Below are 19,298 nucleotides of genomic sequence, written 5' to 3'. Positions count from 1 at the left end.
TGTCATCATTCGGTCTCAGTGTGCCATCATCAACGACAAAGCCCAAGAGGTTCACTCTCTTCGATGCCAACTGCACTTTCTTTGGATTGATGGTTAGACCGGCACGTCTCATTCTATCGAGAACGGAATTCAGGTGAATGAGGTGCTCCTCGAACGACTGTGAGAATATCACAACGTCGTCGAGGTACGCCATGGCGTAGTTGAACCTTGCATCGCCCAGCACGATGTCCATCAGTCGCATGAACGTGCTCGGGGCGTTAGACAAACCAAACGGGAGCCGAGTAAATTCGAAGAGCCCGCGGTGGCAGGTGAATGCGGTTTTCTCAATGTCACCTTCGGCCACCTCAATCTGCAGGTACCCTCTGCTTGCGTCCAGGACTGTGAAGAACCTCGCGTTCCCTAACGCGTACATCACAGCCTCGATCGACTGAAAAGGGTACGCAACCGTAGGCGTCAGTGAGTTCAGCTTACGATAATCAACACAGCCTGACCGATCCATCTTTCTTCGGTGCTAGAACCACTGGCGACGCCCAGGGACTTTGTGAGGGTCTCACCGCACCGGTGTCAATCATCTCGTCAAGGGCACAGTCGAGAAGCTGCCTCTTATGCGCACTTAACGGCCACGGGTTACACCTGAAAGGGCGCGTATCACCCGTCTGAATCTCGTGCTGAAGCAGGTCGGTTCTGCCCGGTTTCTCCGTGAAGCAATCCGAAAACGGGAGTAAAGTTTCCGCGAGCCTTCGGCGCTGACTACTGGGTCCTGAGAAAGACGCAATAATCGCTTCTAACGGGCCACCGTCTCTCAGCGTCTCGAGGGAGCTCAACTGCCTTTCTGTCGCACAGGTGTGGACAACCACCTTTTGTGCAGGACAGCCGGGCAAGGATGCGCTTTCGAAGGGAATGAGGGGGGCGAGCTGGCTGTAACGATAGCCATTCTCCCCCATGTCGAGCACAATGCCTTCGCTCGAGAGAAAATCCCTTCCCAGAATTACTGGTATCGACAAGCCAGGCAGATAGACGAAGCTATGTCTCCGCTTTCTGCCGTCAAAGCGCATCGTAAGACGCACTGCTCCCTTTGCCTTTGCCGCCCCAGCTGCTAAGCTTAACGGGGTTTCGGCCGGTCTGACACGGATGTTACCTATCCGGCAGGCCTCGTACACCTCGTCACCGACTAGTGACAGCGTTGAGCCCGTGTCTACGAGTGCAGAGTAGCATCGACCCGCTAACTGCACTAGCATAAAAGGCCTTGAGCGCGGAACGACTCCCTGAGCTCTACAGGCGAGCGGGACAAAGGCCTCCCCGTCGCCGGCGCGGAAGTTCTTTTCCTGACTAGCGCCTTGACAACCATGAAATTCTCCCGCTGACGGTGAAAGGTCGGTGCCACCAGACATCACCGCCAGCGCCTGGCGTTTCCCTGCATACGCCTAGCTTGGCATTCGCGTGCCATGTGACCGGACTGGTTGCAATTCCAGCAAAGCCGGTCGTTCACCCGCCGCGTGGACGGAGGACCCCTCGTTCCACGAAGCGGTTGGGGACGACTCTCCCCTTTCTCCGCGCATTCCTGACGCTCTCTCGGCGCGTGGCCTGTGAGGCCGGCACGACGCCGCTGCTCGAATGCGTACGGGTCAAGCGCGCGAGGGACAACAGGGGGTTCCGCCTGCCTTTCCACGGCCATTACCTCGGCGCGCCGAGCCCTCATCGCGCATTCTCGGCCTTCATCCCATGCGCATCCCGGTTCTAGCGATTCGGCCGGCCTGGGGGGCGGCTGGTAGCGCAGTTCGGCGAGTAAATCCGCCTGCACGGTCTTGGCCTCCTGCGCTAGGGCCTCGAGGTTTGTAAAACTGCGGCCCCGCAGATACGGCTTGAAGCGTGGATGGCACTGCCTGATCACACGCGCAACCTGATCTCGGTAGGTTGCCGTCGGATCTGCCCTCTTGTACAGCTCTTGCATTGCGCGTACGTACTCGAGGAGGCTTTCCTCTGGGTGTTGGGTGCGCAACGCGAGCTCCTCCAGCATCCGGCCCTCATAATCAGGCGGCAAGAACTCGGCGCGGAAACGGTCTTTGAAGTCCGCCATCGACTGGAAAGTCGGCTGGCAGCGCCTCCATCGCGCCGCGCTCTCGACGAGTGCTACAGGCAGGACCTGCCCTAGCATTACGTCATCTGGGGCGCCCAGAGCCGTCTGGTAGTCCTCGAGTTGTTATAAAAACTCGTGGACTGATTTCGCGTCCGTGTACCCGGAAAAGGAGGGGACCTCCATATTTATCCGCGGGCGCGATGCTGTCGCCGATGCTACCGATGCTGCGGCCTGGTTGGCGCCAGCCACCGAACCGAGCTGACGGGCTAATGCGGCAAACATCTCAGTCACCTGCCCCATTACGGCCGCCGCGTCGGCCGTCTCACTACCGGCTGCCCCGCCATCCAAAGCCGTGGCTGAAACATCCTTTCTGGGAGGCATAGTTCGCGCTAACTGTCCGGCCGCACCGGCTAACTGCTCATGGCTACAAGAACATTCATATACACAACAATCTATCTACAAACACACGGAAATACACAACAGAAAACGCCCGAAAACTACATAAATAACACAAAACCCCTAACAAATTTACAACACTACACAAGTCGCTACCCCGCGAACATTCCGCCTGACCCGCTCCTTAACCCCAGCGGTCCGGCGTGGCCCCGAACAAAGAGGGCCTGCCACGAGTCTGGCTGCACGTCCCAAAATCGGCAGAGAAATCATCCACAAGGTGTTAAATAAAGCCGCACGCTGGGCGCCATTATTTGTGGGCAATTCCTCTGCGCGGGGACGCACAGGCAGTCACTCGAGGCAGGACTTTGTACAAAGGGTTTATTCTCACATCAGGGGGGCCGGTCGTCGTCGTGGCAGCTGGGTCAGGTGGTCCTTTTGGCAGGGCTGGTCCAAGAGCGAGAGAGCGCGAGCCTTCCCGGTCTCGCCTTATAAAGCTTTCTCCCAGCCTCGCTCCCCCCGCCCCCCCACTCGGGAAGAAGGGGTCCGAGGCTACCCGCGGTGAGCGGCGCGAGATTTGACTTGCCCGCGAGCAGACCCTACAATTTATAACTGTAGAGGAAGGTTCCTTTGATTTCACCTTGAATTAAAGGGATGCAGCTAACATGGCAAGTAGCCTACTGCTAATTTTTAGCTGCTGTTTTATGTAGTAGAAATGGTGTCCAATGCTGTATCAACAACTGTGCTGCATGAAAGCCTCACCTGTGGGAACAGAATTAATTAAGTACTGTATGTTTGATCATACTGAATGATGGTGTTGAGAGACTGAACTTTGGGCATATATGCCCCCCCTTGCTTCTTGCATTTGTACTTTGCCTTTTTCTTTTTTCCTTGATTTGAGCATCTTATCATTGGTGCTTGTGTATGAATTTTTCGCTATTCGTGCCAAAAGTTTGGTTGTTCAGCACAATAGTGTTTCACATTTATCTACAATTGCACTCAAGAGCAGCTAGGCATATTACCTCTCATCAATGTTCAAAGTGCTAGCCATTAAGGTGTATTTTTATACAAGTGTTATTATACCTGTGATAATGTTGTGTTTTAGTTTGATCTATGAGTGGTGCTGTACGCTGACAGCAGAAAGCATGGCAAATGAGGTATGACATATGGAGCTTCATTGCTTTTGCCAGTGGTTGCTAGTTTTTGTTATAATTTGTACTATCATCACTAGTTACACTGCATCTACCATGGGCTGTCAGTGTATTGGCTTAAGCCTATGCACAAGAGTGCTCATTTCAATTGATAAATTTCATTTTTAGCATTGTGTAGATTACTTTTTGCTGTATGTCACAGTGGCGCTAGCTATTTGAACTGGTGTTGTGTGGATGTGTACTTTTTGACCCTTGAAATGCCAATGGCAGTTGCATTTTTTATGCAACTTGTCTAGTGCTGAACCTTTGAGCACTTTGAAGTGGCTTTTTCAATACCTCTGCATTCTGATTTCAAGTACTTTCTTGGGTAGAACCTGACTTGTGCACAAGTAACCTTATGTTAAGTTTCAGAATATATAATTTATCTGCTGAAAAGCCAGGAAGCTGTGAGCATGGAAGACTCACTGAAAGCATACAAATAGTGCTCATCAAAAACGGTGTGGCAGCCACTGACCATGTGCATTTACTTTGCTAATTATTGCGACAGTGGAGCTATAAAAACAAATATCTTTCCAAGCATGTTATTGGGTATTTTGAACCAGCCTACATATACCCTTATTTGCTGCCAGTATGGTCAGATGTGGAACCAAGCTGTTTCAGAACTATTGTCCATGTTTTTATGCCGGTCACATACTGCGGGGCATTCTGCGCAGGAGTTTTTTAAAAGTAACTGCATGCAAATTATCAGTTTGCATCCTCTTAAACCCGGTGTTATGAAAACAGCAGCTTGAGATGTGCCTGAATTTCGTTTTCTTGTACTGGATTTTCTGATATGGCCACCCATGTGACAGCAAAGCTTTGGAATCTCTCATTTGTATAATCTGCGGCTTTTTCACTGAAAATTTGAGTGCCATTTCAGATTCTTCGTCATACACCTGCAAGCACACATCCCCTTTCTGCTATTAGCACCACTTTGGGCGGAGTTATAATGCCAATTTTGTCCTGTCATAAACATGCTTTCAAGTATCATTATGATTAATACTTAAAGATGAAATTTTAAGGCGGAAGCCTTTAATTCCTCATTGTTGTAAGCAGGAGTTGTCGACAGAAATGTCACGCTTTTCAATTGGTCGATATGGTCCTGACGTCAAAGTGCGCGAATTTCAAACGGGGCCAATTGTACTTTGGCTAGTAAGCATGCAACCAATTACAGGGATCGTATAGTGATGCTCCAAGCAAGTGAGAGTATGTTTAGTTAATTGCTTAATTAACCAATTACCCTAATTAAACTCTCTAGTCAGATCAGATAAATAAATAAAACCGAGTAAGAAATTGGTCGTGTTTGGGAATCGAACCCCGTTCTGCGGAGTGCGAGACAAGCATGCTAACCGCTCCGCTTTGCCATGGATGGTTTGGAATGAACAAAGGCGCGTCTAGTGAATAGGGTGTCTTCATTTACTCCCATCTTCCTCCCTTCTCCTTATTGCCTAGTTTCAGTGTCAGTTTCAGGTGTCCACCCAGATATGCGAGACAGATACATTTCCTTCCTCAAAAACCAATTTACTGAGGAGCAAGGCGTAGAGAACGGTGATGGTGTTCTGTGGACTCCCTGGCAGCGTTGCAAGACGCTGTTGCGTTCCCCTCTCAGAGGCGAAGCTTAACATCTTAACCACACATCAGTGACACAAGCAGCAACACCGAGCTTAAGGCTTCCTCCTCACCGCACTTTAGGTCAACAAAGTGCCCCCCTCAATTTTAGGTTTTTAAATGCTAAAGGCATGTTTGGCTGTTTTTGTCTATTTTGCTGTCCCATTCACATGAATACAAGTGGCAGAAGTTACCCTGCTTCATCATGTCATTGTTTCCTTACTATCCTTTCGGCAATTCCCAGGTTGTTTAGGAATTTGGAAAGCCAAAAGGAATAGGAGAGAAGTTGTATAAGGTACTGGAATCTAGAGCAACATCAACAGAAAACTGGGTCAGTGTGTGCTTTGTTATATTAGGTGGCATGTTTTTGCTCCTGAAAGCATTAACGACTGAAACTTTATGAGCCAAGAGTTAAAGGTGAACATTACATTGGGGAACTAGGATGATGTCACCTTAAGTTGTGCACAGCACAGGTTTTGCATTCCTCCTGGGCGGCTGCTTTATTCTGGGGCTGCATAAGCTCGATGTTGAGGTGATACAAGGTCTTTATCTGCAGTGAACTATCTTTGCTTTGCTGTCTGGCCTAACACATTTCTGTAAATTGCCTTTTCTGCTCAATAGCACCAAAAGACACTTATTAGGATATTCTAAAGTACTAAGTGTAGACATGTCATGTTGAAATAGACTTCTGGGCTTTGTTAATGCTTGTTTAAAAATCAAGCGCATTGTGTTTGCTGTAAACATGCAATGCGTTGTATGTTTAGCTTGCAGATTGGTGGTTGCAAGGAGCTTACCTTTCATATAGAATGCCAGTAGCGTACTGAAACTCTGCTATGGCCCTGCCTAAGCAGACACTCATGCAGAATGAAGACCAACTAAGGCAACTTTCTTTCTAATGCTGTTTTGATCTGAAAAACATCAAAAGCATCCCTCACAGAGTTAAATTTGCTCTTAATTCACAAGCATGCAGCTCTGCTCATAGCTGGTGCTCTAGACTTCAAAGCATTGATAGAAAGGTGAGTTTTCGGTCTCATTTTCTACCAGAGTGGAAATTTGGACAAGTCGGTATTGATCCATAACATAAGAGTAGTGCATAACATAACATAAGAGTCCGTCGTCCTGGTTTTGCGCTACTCTTATGTTATGGCTCATTTTCTAATCTGTGAATAAAACTTATTCTGCACTAGTTGAGCTAATAGCCAAATCCTAACCCAATTCTTGTTTCATTCATATTGGTTGTTCTGTTTTAAAGTGCCCTCGGAGGGTATAGGCTAGGAATGGGCTAGATTATTAAGAGAAAATTGTTCAGACATAACAAGCAGTTTTTTTCCAAAAGCAGATCTGTGAAGAAGTCGAACATCTGTAATGTCCAATGTGTCAGTGCTGGAAGAGCATGCTATATTGATTTCGGACTGTGGTGTATAGTGATTCCTCAGTGGAGCACAACCACCGTTGATCTTTATTTACATAGTGGTTTATTCACACGTGCAGTTGAATAGTGTTTTCCTAGGCTGGTTAATATTGTACGTTTAAAGCCATGTTTATATTGCAAAGAAGTCAACGACAATGCTAAGACGTGTTCATCAGTTTGTCATCCATGTTTTTGTGCTACAGACATCACCACAAGTATTCACACATAGTTTACTATGTTTTTTTTCAGCTTAAGACGCTTGCATTCATGCCTCTCAGCTATTGTGAATTTGAGGGTTTGACGTGTGAGATTCACACATGGGTAAGGCCCCTAATTTTCTGCGCTGCAAAATTACAAATTCCGACACAAAATAAACAATGCGCGAAATTTAGCAAAATTCTGCAAAATTTCACTGTATGCATAAGATGCATGAAAGAAAATGAGGTTTATTTTTTTTAGCAAATGCCGTACATGCTGCAGAGATCTATCTTCAAAATTGAAGGTAGGTATTGTAACTCAGCATCAAATATTGTTTCGTGTTATGTGCCCTCGAAGAGCTAGTGGCGCTAGTTTTATGCAAGATCTTCGTAACGACTGCAATGGAAGAGAGACTTGAGGTCACTCCTTCCGTTCCAACCAGGAAAGATGAGAAATCGAAATATTCAACTTTTTTGTCTTGCTTAGATAGAAACGGTGTTAGGTCCCTGTCACTGGATTTCAGTTCTTAAGCAGTATTCAGGTACACTTGCCACTCAGAAGGTAGGATGGCAGTTCTTGACTAAAAACGTCCTTTCTCACTCCCAAGAAGAAGGCTGATGATTTTTCGCATTTCTATAAAACTCTGCAGGAAACTTTTCTTATACCTTACGCTTGGCGCGTGATGGCCTTAGTTGCTTATGTGCCATAAAACCCAACACAACACAGCACATTTTTTGCTCGTAGAAACTTGACGTGTAGCAGATCTTCCTCTGGCTATGGTAGGTCTGAATGGTTTGGGATTTTATTATAATCGTAATATTCCTTTTAAAATTTTCCTGAAGACTTTGACTCCCCCTCATGTTGTATTCATGCAAATATGGGAAATTAATCGTTTCCCATCACGATGCTATACTGATGTCCATAACAACCATTGTATAAAAAATGAAAATCTGGCTGCCAGCATAAAATTCCGCAAGAAATTTTAAATCCACGATTTTTTTTCCGGAATCATGGGAAACTAGGGGCCTTACACATAGGCTATGAGGGTTGCCACAGTGCAGGGCTGCAGATAATTAAGATCACCTGGGGTTCTTTAACATGCACCTTCAACTGCTCGCCCGAAACCTGACTGTAACGTCGTGGTCTGCCCCTGGAGGTTGGACACCCCGCTCGCACCACTTCAACCTCTTGCTTCAACATCATATACCATTCGGCCTCCCCCGCGGTGATACTACGCTGTTGTGCCGCCTGTGGCTGGGAATGGCGTTCACAAACGCCTATTCCAATCTCATCGCGATGGCAGACTCTCCAGCGTGTGACCAGTGCGGTTGTGATGAAACGATCGGACACCTCCTTTGTGACTGTCCTCGTTTTGAGCGAGAGCCCGCTTTCCTAACTGCTACTCTGTGCCGCTTGGGCTCGCGTCCTTTAACAGAGTCCAACGTTCTGAGGCCTTGGACGCAATCTTCCTCAGACAGGAAAGCGGTGAAAGTGCTCCTGAGATTCTTACGGGACTTAGGGTTGTATTCCCGTCTATATTCTTTTAAGTTTTCAGTGCGCGCCCTCTGTTCCCGTGACATGGTGGTCGCTGGACACTTAGAAAACTCATTTTATTGCCGCTCTTTTTCCTTTTTCTCCTTTGTTCCCCTCCCCAAATGTAGGGTAGCCTACTGGGAATCACCTGGTTAACCTCCCTGCCTTTCCGTCCATTTCTCTCTCTCTCTGTCTCTCTCCCTCCATCGAAATATGACCACCACAAAGCTGCAGTTAGACCCATGTACTTGGGATCAGGAGCCAAACCCCAAATGCACTGAGCCAATGCGGCAGGTACCCAATGGGCACTGAAACTTCCTTGGACGTCCTGTGGACATTTAGGACATCCATGGGACGTCCATGGGACGTCCATGGGATGACCAGGAAAATACTAGTGCCCATTGGGTATGCCCATCAGTAGACTAAGGACATGACCGTAAATAGCAGGAAATTGAAATTCACAAATTTTGGTGCACTAACTACACTTGAACCAAGAGGCACATTATCGTAGAGAGCTATGCATTAATTGTGACCACCTGGGTTTTAAACAATCGCACATGAATGTTGTTGTTTTAAAAGCTGGTCCTGTCGCAGAAGAGCAGGCGGATAAAACTGATTTTTATTTTTCTTTGTCTGACTAGGCTACAATTTGGGCCAGAAAAATTTCAGTGCATGCTTTGTTCCTGGTTACAAGCAAGACAACTTTGCGACCTACTTTCTAAGTGACAGTCCACCGAAGCATGTGCTTTTAATTCATAACAACGTGGTACGACAGCAAATCTTTCTGAGGCATTCTAGAATGATAAAATATAAATGAAGCTGAAAAAAGCTGAAACCTTTCAACATTTATGTAATGTGTCAAGCATTGATCCAACTGTGTTCGAAGTATTCTGAGCTTTCAAGTGTTTGGTTTGGTTTTTTTTTAAGATCCCAAAGAGACTCAGGCATGTGGAACGACGTAGAGGAGGGCTCCGGATAATTTCGACCACCTGGGGTTCTTTGACGTGCACTGACATCGCACAGTACACGGGCCTCTAGCATTTCATTTCTATCTAAATGCAAAAGCTGCGGCTGGGATGAAGCCTGCGTCGTAGCCCACGTTGGGACAGCAGCCAAGCATCATAACCACTGAGCCACTGCAGTGGCTGCTCTAAAGTGTATCATATGCTCTTACATCAAGAACACTGACAGTTATTTTTTCACCCATAAGACAAAGTATGACTTCAGCCTTGGATGCTGAATGGTGAGCCTGACAGCTTGAACCACTCTACACAGGGGCCGGTCCATGGGGTCTTACAGCTGTGGAGCGTCGTGGTGCTGTGTTTTTCACCAGTGCTGGTATCGTGTGTGACGTACTTTCGTATTCACTGCCACACATTTCGCCTTCTAGGTCACCTTCATCATAGCAGTTTTTCCCAGAAGTCGTGCGCACATACATATGGCTTAGCAAGTGACGTCAGAGCGGCGCGGAGCCGCCCCCGACTCCTGCACTGCTCGGGTGACTCAGAGGTGCCGCCGCCGCTGTGATTGCCGCGCCGTCGCTTCCGCAATTCTACTCGGGATGGCCATTGGACAAACCACAGCCATTTTTTGAAGCGAAAAGCTTCACTAGGCTCGTCAACACCGGGTCTGGCGTGCGCCGTGATCAATTTTAGCCACAGCTGCGCATGCGCGAAACCGAGCGACGCCACGCGGAGCGCAGGTGGCCGCTGCTGCCGCAGCCGTCGGCGCCGCCGCGCGCTGACTCCGTCGTCTGAGCGTCGCCGCTTCTCCTCCTCGCCATCGTTTTACCCTTCGCCGCTGCCGCGCGTTCGCCGCCGCCGTCCCAAGAGAAGGTTCTTTCGCAAGGCGTTGCGAGAACACGTGAGCGGCGGCGGCGGCCATAGAAGAGGCGGCCGTCCCCGCCACCGTTTGACCTTTCGCCGCAGCCTTGCGCAGTGCACATTTGAAAGGAGGGGTATACGTATAAAGCGCGCCTGCCTATAGAACAGGCGCAGCCACTCGCCATGGAAGGAGAAGAAGAGGCAACGGTCGGCCGGCGCAGAAACACCGATCGAGAAGTGGTATCCTGGAAGTTGGCTGGAAAGCAGCGAAAGCTTTTCGCTTATCCAGGCTTAACCTTAGCTAAGCCACAGCCATTTTTTTGCGAGATACTTCGCTTTTGGTATTATTCTAGCTCCGTTCACCTATCGCCACGCTGTGGGGCCTGTAAAGCTCTAGGCGCGCGCTCCGAGATAACGGCCCGAGTGTCACAACGCGCCGTCAGATAACAGTGTTTCAACGGAGGGGCATGCCACGCGACTTGAGGAGATAAAAAGCCAGCACGCAAGGAGAAAGGTGCTTTTTCCTTGGGTGGACCGCTCGATTCTTGGCGGACGGTCGCTGACCTGGCCGACCCTGCTGTCGACATACGATGTGAATCAATCATCGAACAGATAAATAATGGTGATCTGGACCTTTCATTAGGCAGGTTGTCCTGCCTTGTGCTGCACTGCTGTGCTTGTAAGCTTTACTTTCTTCTAAACCAAAAATAAATTGCTTTATCTGGGTGCTTTGGAACAGATTTTTTTTTTGCCGGCAGAAAGAACGCTAACAAACCCTGTCGAAAGGAAGGTGATGGCTTCAAAGCATTTTAGGTTAGTTAATTATTATCTTAAAAATTTTGCGATGATTTGCGATGAAAATCGCTGCAAGAATCGCAGTATTTAGACATTTTTAATGCTACGTATTTCGTGATAAGTTGCATAATTTCGCTACAAGTTGCTTTAACGACTTTCTTGTTACGTCATGCTAAAATAGAGTTTAAACCCGAACAACACGCTACGCAAGGGTGGGAAACGAGCGATTACCTGAAATTAAATCGTGTAATTATAGACAATGCATTATGCATGTATTTTTTTTGCTCTGTAATTCAAGAGCATAAAGCCGGTATACTGGTGGGTTGTTAGAATATAATCTCATAATCCGTAGCTTCAAGCTGCATTGAAAAACTACGGCTGTCTGTGAAAGAATCTCGCTTTCTGGGTGAGAAAGCTTTGAGTACGCCAGAGGATTAAACGCACGAATAATAAACCTGAGACTTAATCTGCATGTCAAGGCACATCTAAGTAGCGTTAAGCAAGATGTCTTTTCCGTGGGAACATCGTTACTGTGAAGGCTGTAAGGGGTATAATTAAGTACTATGGTACAGTAGGCCCACGAGGTGCTGTAAAAGAACGCTGAATGCTTCCTGACTAAGCCTAAAACTGGTTTACATTTCATGGGCAGTCAATAGTAGAACATAAACATCAGAATTACACAGAAAGAAGTAGAATCGAAATCCATTAGCAAAAAAGGGGCCCAATATGCTGTAAAAAGGAAATAAAAAAAATAGTTGAGTGACTCTATGCTATTAAGTTAATTTTAGCCTGAAATAAATATATACAGAGACATATAAATGATATGAGAACCCAGAACCTGAAAACATTGCACCAATTTAATAGTAGTAAACCAATATATTATGCTTTGGGTTTTGAAAAGACGGACGGGATTTTCTTTTTAAAACTGAGGTACTATCAGCGTCAATTGAAACGCGAACAAGCCAATTGAAACGCGAACAGAACAACTCGCAGATATTATACTAGGGAGGCAAAAAACATGAGCAGTTGATTTTCCCATCGAAGCCGAAAAGACTGCTCTTCGGAAATGTTAATAGCTCACGTCTGTATTTCATCTCCAGCCTCTAATATGCTTGATTTTTTGTGCTCGCGTTCCAGTTGTTTTGTTCGCATTTCATTTGACGCTTATAGTACAGTGCGGCTTTCTTGAGGGCACAAAACCAGTGCCGGGCCATGGAGAGATTGTGAACCGTAAATTCTGCATGTTCGGGGGAAACCAAGAAAATCAGGAGCAGATTGTAGGACAAAGGCCTATCAGTATACGTATGTTTGAGAAAATGAGACGAAATGTCTTTGAACTTACTGATAAAGAAAAACTGCTAAATTCTTGTACATTCCTGATATGGTTGAACGCTGATTTTTCAAAGTGTTGATCTTTTCGCATACTGAGAGGCTTCGGGAAGTCCGTTCATGAAGTGCTTCATAGCACTCTCAGTGTGAATTATAGAACGACGAAGCCAGCCAGAAATACTTAAAAATAGGCTAATTGAGCTATAAAGTGTGTTCTAGCGCATAATAATACCTGTGGTGCCGGGCGCCAGAAATCAGATAGATTCTGCATACAAGCAGGCTAGTGAACTAAACCCTGCTAATACGCTTCTATTACAGTTCGGCGCCGGCTTGGAGTTAGACGTTTGTAGATCATGGTTGGTTCTAAACTTATCGGCTTGTAGAATTCCTAAAGCGCGATTCTGCTTGCCACGGTGGCAAAAAAATGTGCTTGCGCCTAGACAATGCCTATCTTGGGTTGCGACTTCATGAGGAGACCGATGGGCCGGTTTGGTGACGCTACGCTCGCACTCTGCTACGGCATGGTGACGTCATCAGTGTTACTTATCTCATTAATAAAACATTGATATTTTGCTGAGTCATGAGCATGGTATGCATGGCTGAGTGATCTCCCATGAATCATGCACACTGCTCTGCTACATGGTTTCTATACATAGCAGTTAGCAGTAATTAATCACCCCCGAAAAAATTGTCATGATAAGCCATGGCATTATATGCTCGTCATGACCGCGTATCATGTATTTAGTCACGATCCGCATATCATGCTTAGTGATAAGCTTCACCATACCATGCACTCACACACATCGCAATACATGAGACCATGACTTCCATACAGACCGGTTACACACCAATTAATTAATAATGCTTAGTCATGACGTGACATGAGCATCATCGATCATGTATCATCAGTAATCGCACACCTTAATGTAACCACACATGCCATGATTGTTACTACACACACACCACACCAAATATCGACAGTGTTTGGCAGCGACACAACAATACCGGGAAAAGTCGATCCGAGAGGCCCAAGCGCACACTAAGCGACGTTATCTCTTTCACATTCAGGCTGCAATACTGCGACAAAGCAGGCGGCTACTGCCGCCGCGACAGGGCAAAGTGACGATGAAGGTCAGCAGTATGAGCGGTGACGAAATTGCATGATGCGTATTCGAGACCAGGGATTATTTATTAGTTCATTGGTTTGTTTCTTTCTCAAAAGTACCAATACAGAGTGCATGGACGATTTCTTTAATGAATGTCATGAAGTGCGGAGGAGTAAAATGGTCCACTGCGTCGCCAATAAAGTGATTCGCCCGAGAAGAGAAAATAAATATTCAGCTATAAGTTATTTACTCGGAGTATAGGTGCATTTCACACGGAGATCCACGTATGCTAATGTCTTCAGCAGCATTAATGAAGAACTGCTTGTAAGTGAGGACAATAATGCATGTATTTATTCTGCTCACGTCACGTTAGCAATATTAGCTTTTACATGTTTTGTGTACTTGGACCCGAACTAGCCGTTGGCTATGCGCCCAAAAAAGGTTTTGTAATTGTCGTGGACATTTGTACAGCATGCGGATGCGACGGGCGTCACTGGCGCTGAGTCCCTTCTTGTCGTAGGTCATTGGCAAACGTCTTCCGTCCTTGGTCAGTATGGTTAGCAGCCCTGGCGCACGGGAGAACGTCTCGGAACCGTAGAGCATCACAGACTTCATGTCAAAGGGCGTCAGCAGTCGGTTTTCAGAAGGCTGCCGCTTCTTAAAGTTGTGCATTTTGCCTGGAAGTTCAAGTAGAGAAGCGCAGTAGTATTTTAGTAGAGAGACGCGGGAGTAAGCACGAAAGTCAACCGTGCTATGTTGTATCAGTGCCTGCAGCGACAGTAGCTAGACGCAAACACAAAAGGCCGCAAACGTACGCTTTTGAAAACAATGGCAAAGTGTCGTCTTTTTCGAAAGATATATATTGTACGTCTAACCAACACCACCGACTTAAAAAAAGTGGTGGGCTTTAACATAGTTAAACAGAGTAGACGTGTGAAAGCATGTGTTCATTCTTAGCCTCTTCTTTCTGGCATCTGCATGTGCACGCAACAGCGTTTCTCGCTCTTCATCTTCACAACCTCTCTCCACTTGGCCGCAGCTGGCGCGATGCCCTGCACCTATTGGCTAACGCTGGCGCGATGCCCTCCTCCTATTGGCTACAGCTGGCTCGTTACCCTCCTCCTACTGGCTACAGCTGGCGCGATGCCCTCCTCCTATTGGCTACAGCTGGCTCGATGCCCTCCTCCTATTGGCTACAGCTGGTTCGATGCCTTCCTCCTATTGGCTACAGCTGGCGCGATGTCCTCCTCCTATTGGCTACAGCTGCTGCGATGCCCTCCTCCTATTGGCTACAGCTGGCTCGATGCCCTCCTATTGACTACAGCTGGCTCGATGCCCTCCTCCTATTGGCTACAGCTGGCGCGATGTCCTCCTCCTATTGGCTACAGCTGGCGCGATGTCCTCCTCCTATTGGCTACAGCTGCTGCGATGCCCTCCTCCTATTGGCTACAGCTGGCTCGATGCCCTCCTATTGACTACAGCTGGCTCGATGCCCTCCTCCTATTGGCTACAGCTGGCGCGATGTCCTCCTCCTATTGGCTACAGCTGGCGCGATGTCCTCCTCCTATTGGCTACAGCTGCTGCGATGCCCTCCTCCTATTGGCTACAGCTGGCTCGATGCCCTCCTATTGACTACAGCTGGCTCGATGCCCTCCTCCTATTGGCTACAGCTGGCGCGATGTCCTCCTCCTATTGGCTACAGCTGGCGCGATGCCCTTCTCCTATTGGCTACAGCTGGCGCGATGTCCTCCTCCTATTGGCTACAGCTGGCGCGACGCTCCTCCAAACCCCAGCTTACCCGAGTTACTCCGAGGCTTCACGCAAGATTCTTGGTTGGGCTTAACCACGCTAAACAGTGCTTTGCACGAAAACAGCGAACATTTGAGCTGGCTGGTGAAGCGGTCGTCCGAGGTTCGAACGCCGGACCAGGATGAATTTTTCTTCAACTATGAAGTTTCTTTCGAAGCTGTATAGCTTTCCTTCGTAGCCTTAACGCTATACTTGCGGGGATGCCATGAGTAATTACTCCCCTATTACAAATCTACTCCGCCTCGGGGGATTCCCCTAAACATTTGACCAACATTGCTGGTATTCATATGAGAAAGCAGCTAACAGCAGCTCTTGCTTCCTACTTACTGGTTTCGTGCTTACTGGTTACAGTCCTGGTTACTAATTGCTTGCTTAATGGTTTCAGAAAACATATTTAGAATTTTTTACATCTACAATGCTTTCCTAGTATAACTTTTTTTTCGCATCTATGAGCACGCTTGAACTCGAAATCAAAAACTTGGTTCCATTTGTGCTGAATGCTCTGGCGGGGTCACTACTCTCCACTGCGTGAGGCTCGAAATGTCCGTGCAACTGCTTTAAATGTGCGAAACAGTTCTTTGTTGTTCTGACCACTGGATGGAGTATAGAGGTCGTGGGTACAATTTTTGCGGTCAAGGGCGTGTCTTTATAGACCTACGAGGAATGACCCTGAAGCTGAAACAAGAAAACGGTCTGAACACAGCTCCCCGTTTGGACCTTGCATGTAAGGACAGTGTTCAACAATATACGTATGGCAAGTATGGCTTAGAACTCACAACTTTCCAAAGACCACTAGCTTCCTGATGGGACCATTTATAAACGTTGAAAGCCATTTTTTTCTGGAGCCTGTGAAGGGCCTGAGGTAGTATGTAATGCAACAATAACTGTCTTCAAGCGGTCTGACTGCTCGAGTGAAAATCAAGATTTTACAAATAAAACGCTGCGGTAACTTATCCTTTGACCTCACGTCTGTCACTTTGCTCGCAAAGATATATCTCCTATGGCCACAGCGGTGCGGCTTCATTTTTTAAATGGCTGTCGCTACGGGAACCGCACCCGTTCTCTCGCTTTCGTAGCTTTAACACTGCGGTATGCCACTGTTCCCAAACGTTGTTCTAAATAAATCCGCACCTTCCTTCACGTTTTCCGGGAAGATCACCACGTAGTCGTCCCTGTCGGAGCGCGTATGCTCGTGGTAAAAACCAGCAGCATGTAGTAACTCGTGCATAACTGTAGCCTTGGCGAGGCAGCCATCCTCCAGGGACAGTACTTGCTCTGCCCCCTGGCGGCCGATGAACGAACTGCAGCTGCACAGTACGGCACATGAGGCTAGGTTTTGCGACACGACTGCAACATCGTAGCGAAACACAAGACAAGGAGATGAGCACGAAGAGGCAAATGAGCGCAAATGCGTCTCGAACATCGGTCCGTGCAATGTCACTCTCTTGTATTGAGGCTAAATTGCCGAAACTAAAGGGCAACTGAAGAGGTTTTAGAATTAAATGAGCTTCATCCCATTGCTGCCTGCACCCAGGTTTTGAGCTTTGCAGTGGGGATACACCTCTGTTGCCAGAAGTAAGCATTCCGTATAGTTAGTGATCAAATATGCTTCGTAACCTGGGCAGCATAATCTGCCCCCTAAAAGGGAATACGCAAGAGGACAGCGTACTTTCTTTTTACTCTCATACAGGGGCATTCGTGTTTATAATGTGAACCAGTAGAGTCAGCGTTGATGGCTGTTCTGCTGCATGTTCCAAGTGCTCGTCCTAACAAAGGCGCCAAATGCTTTTCCCGAGCGACCAAGAGTAGTCGCCAATCGTTCTTACCCGTCGGAAGAATCAATGGAAATGTAGTCGTCCTCTGTCGTACGCTGCACAAAGCGTAAGCAGCTCACGGCCTCAATCGACGCCATTCCGTCCCGGATCTTCTTTATGTCTCCAGCTGTCGAAGAAAAAAGACGCGTAAAACGTTGCGCAGCAGCTTACTTCGAAAGCGCTTCTGCACATTAATATCTGAGGATTTATAATTTTTTAAAATAACAAAAAAACCCAAGACGAAAGGCGCCTGCTTGCATCTGACTAGATCGTACTCATCGTAAATTTTGTGCTGCATGCAAGAAGAAAATAATAAATACTGCTTCTCATGCACTACAAGGAAAGCACGTACATTGACAAAATGTAGTGTACACAAACGTTGGCAGGAAAATGACAAGTATAGTGAAATTTGGTGCGCAGCGCGCAGAAGCTTTAATCGAAAAACACAAATGAGGAGGATAACCAGGCGACGACCTGTGGCAATGCACATTAGATCAAGAAGCATCTGCGGCTGGCAATTTCCTAACGTAATTGATGAAGAGGGATAAATCTTTTTCGTAAATTATTATTTTTTTACATCACAAGCTGGCGATTCAGAATTTAAACTTAGCTGCATGCATGTGATACCGTCTAATTTGTACTGTTCTGGAATTCGCTCCTGACTGAAATGTTTCGTGCCTTAATAGGCATGTCATCCCGAAGGCTTCTCAGTTAATTATTTGCAGCTGTAAATGTGTGTAAATGAATTTCCGCATTTTGAAGTTCCCTTATCCCCTCCAAACAGCATTTATTTTTAATTCCTGCAGTTGTGCCTCGTACGTATGCTTATCCCGGACCTAAATAATTTATTTTATAAGTCATTTATTTTAGTGCGATTAGTAAATTTGATGTACTAAGCGTAAAATTTTGCGCACATGTTTTTTTGCGCGATGAACTGAATGTGAAATGGAATATGCATCGGCTATTTGGGACCTTTACCAATCTTACATGGTTAATAACATTGAATCATTGCAGAACCGCGCAGTTCGTTTTATTTACTCCGAGTATTCACGTACTACCAGCATCACAGCCTTGAAGAAACGGGCAGGTCTCAATGATTTATGTCTCCACCGCAAAGTTGCACAACTATCCCTTTTTCATAAACTGTATCATCATCCGTCACTTCATAACGACTTTTTTTCTTTGCCTCCTTCGATTTTTGACCGCCGCGATCATCCCTTTAAATTTAGGCGTTTCACGTTCAGAACATTCAACTATGCGCATTTATTCTTACCACGCACAATATCTGATTGGAACACTCTGCCTTCCCATATCGCAACCACAACTGATTCTGATAAATATTTTAATCTTATATTTTCAATAACTAACTCTTTGCGTACATTGTCATTTTATTGGTTCATGGTTTCCTTTTTTTGCAGGGTATGTTACTAAAATGATTCTTGAATTAGTGTTCTGTTTGTATAATTTTAATACTATAGTAATCTTCACTTTTTGCCGTGCTGCCATACCTTTGATTCTTTTTCTTGTTTATGTTATGCTAAGTGTTTTATTTGTGGTTTTGTTTTATTTTGATCAATTGCCTATACCCCCCCCCCCCTCCTTGATGTAATACCCTCTCGAGGGGCTTTAGGGGTATCATGAATAAATAAATAAATAAATAAATAAATAAGTAAATAAATAAATAAATAAATTAGTATGGTAGCTGAAAATTGCAAAAAGCTGCTAGCATCATTCTGTAGCCAAGCCGGGAGTCCCACCTGCCGCTGATTACCGACATTATGATTACCGACATTAAAGATAAATTTGACGCAAATATTTAAAGAGCTCTGGCACTCAGATAACAGGTTCACTCACCAGACCTGGGTTTGATGACGTAAGGAATGACACCATTAGGCCATAGCCGCACATCTCGGGTCACCACACCCCTCTGCAGAAGAGTCATGAGGAGTATTCTCAGCTGTCCAGACGTTGTTGCAGTCAGACGCACCAACATACCAAACAATTCCTTGCAAAAGTATTTTTGAGCGGGGAAACCGTGGATGAACGGAATTTTTTCATATAATGTGAGATGTCACTAAAAAAATCAATGCATCCACAGATCACCCGACGGCAGCCTTTCTTTGTTTTTCAATTAACTTTTTTGCTATCGTCAAAAACGTTCCCCATTGTTTTTCTACGGCATCTTAGAGGTGCAGTGATGAGGAATCTGAAC

The 19,298-nt window shown here is 46.4% G+C and overlaps 1 protein-coding gene and 2 long non-coding RNA genes across 3 annotated transcripts in view; 1 reads left to right on the top strand and 2 right to left on the bottom strand.

Moving 5' to 3' along the window:
* LOC149324414 (uncharacterized) overlaps positions 1 to 19,298 on the top strand; it is a 114,774-nt gene that overhangs the window by 8,999 nt on the left and 86,477 nt on the right. The window lies entirely within an intron of this gene.
* The window catches only part of LOC149324416 (uncharacterized), a 168,015-nt gene that overhangs the window by 88,093 nt on the left and 60,624 nt on the right, over positions 1 to 19,298 (bottom strand). The window lies entirely within an intron of this gene.
* LOC149324419 (astacin-like metalloprotease toxin 5) lies at positions 13,793 to 19,028 on the bottom strand. The gene is made up of 4 exons (XM_089565543.1): positions 18,941 to 19,028; positions 17,099 to 17,213; positions 16,404 to 16,579; positions 13,793 to 14,140 (listed from the first exon to the last, which is right to left on the bottom strand). Exons 1-4 carry the CDS (start codon positions 19,026 to 19,028, stop codon positions 13,842 to 13,844), a joined length of 678 nt encoding a protein of 225 aa, XP_089421669.1. The 3' UTR covers positions 13,793 to 13,841.

This window comes from Amblyomma mixtum, unplaced genomic scaffold (genome assembly GCF_055824585.1).
Source record: "Amblyomma mixtum isolate Tamu unplaced genomic scaffold, ASM5582458v1 scaffold_36, whole genome shotgun sequence".
Lineage (NCBI taxonomy): Eukaryota > Metazoa > Arthropoda > Arachnida > Ixodida > Ixodidae > Amblyomma > Amblyomma mixtum.
The sequence above is the reverse complement of the archived record's forward strand: the minus strand, read 5'-3'. Positions and strand labels throughout refer to the sequence as shown.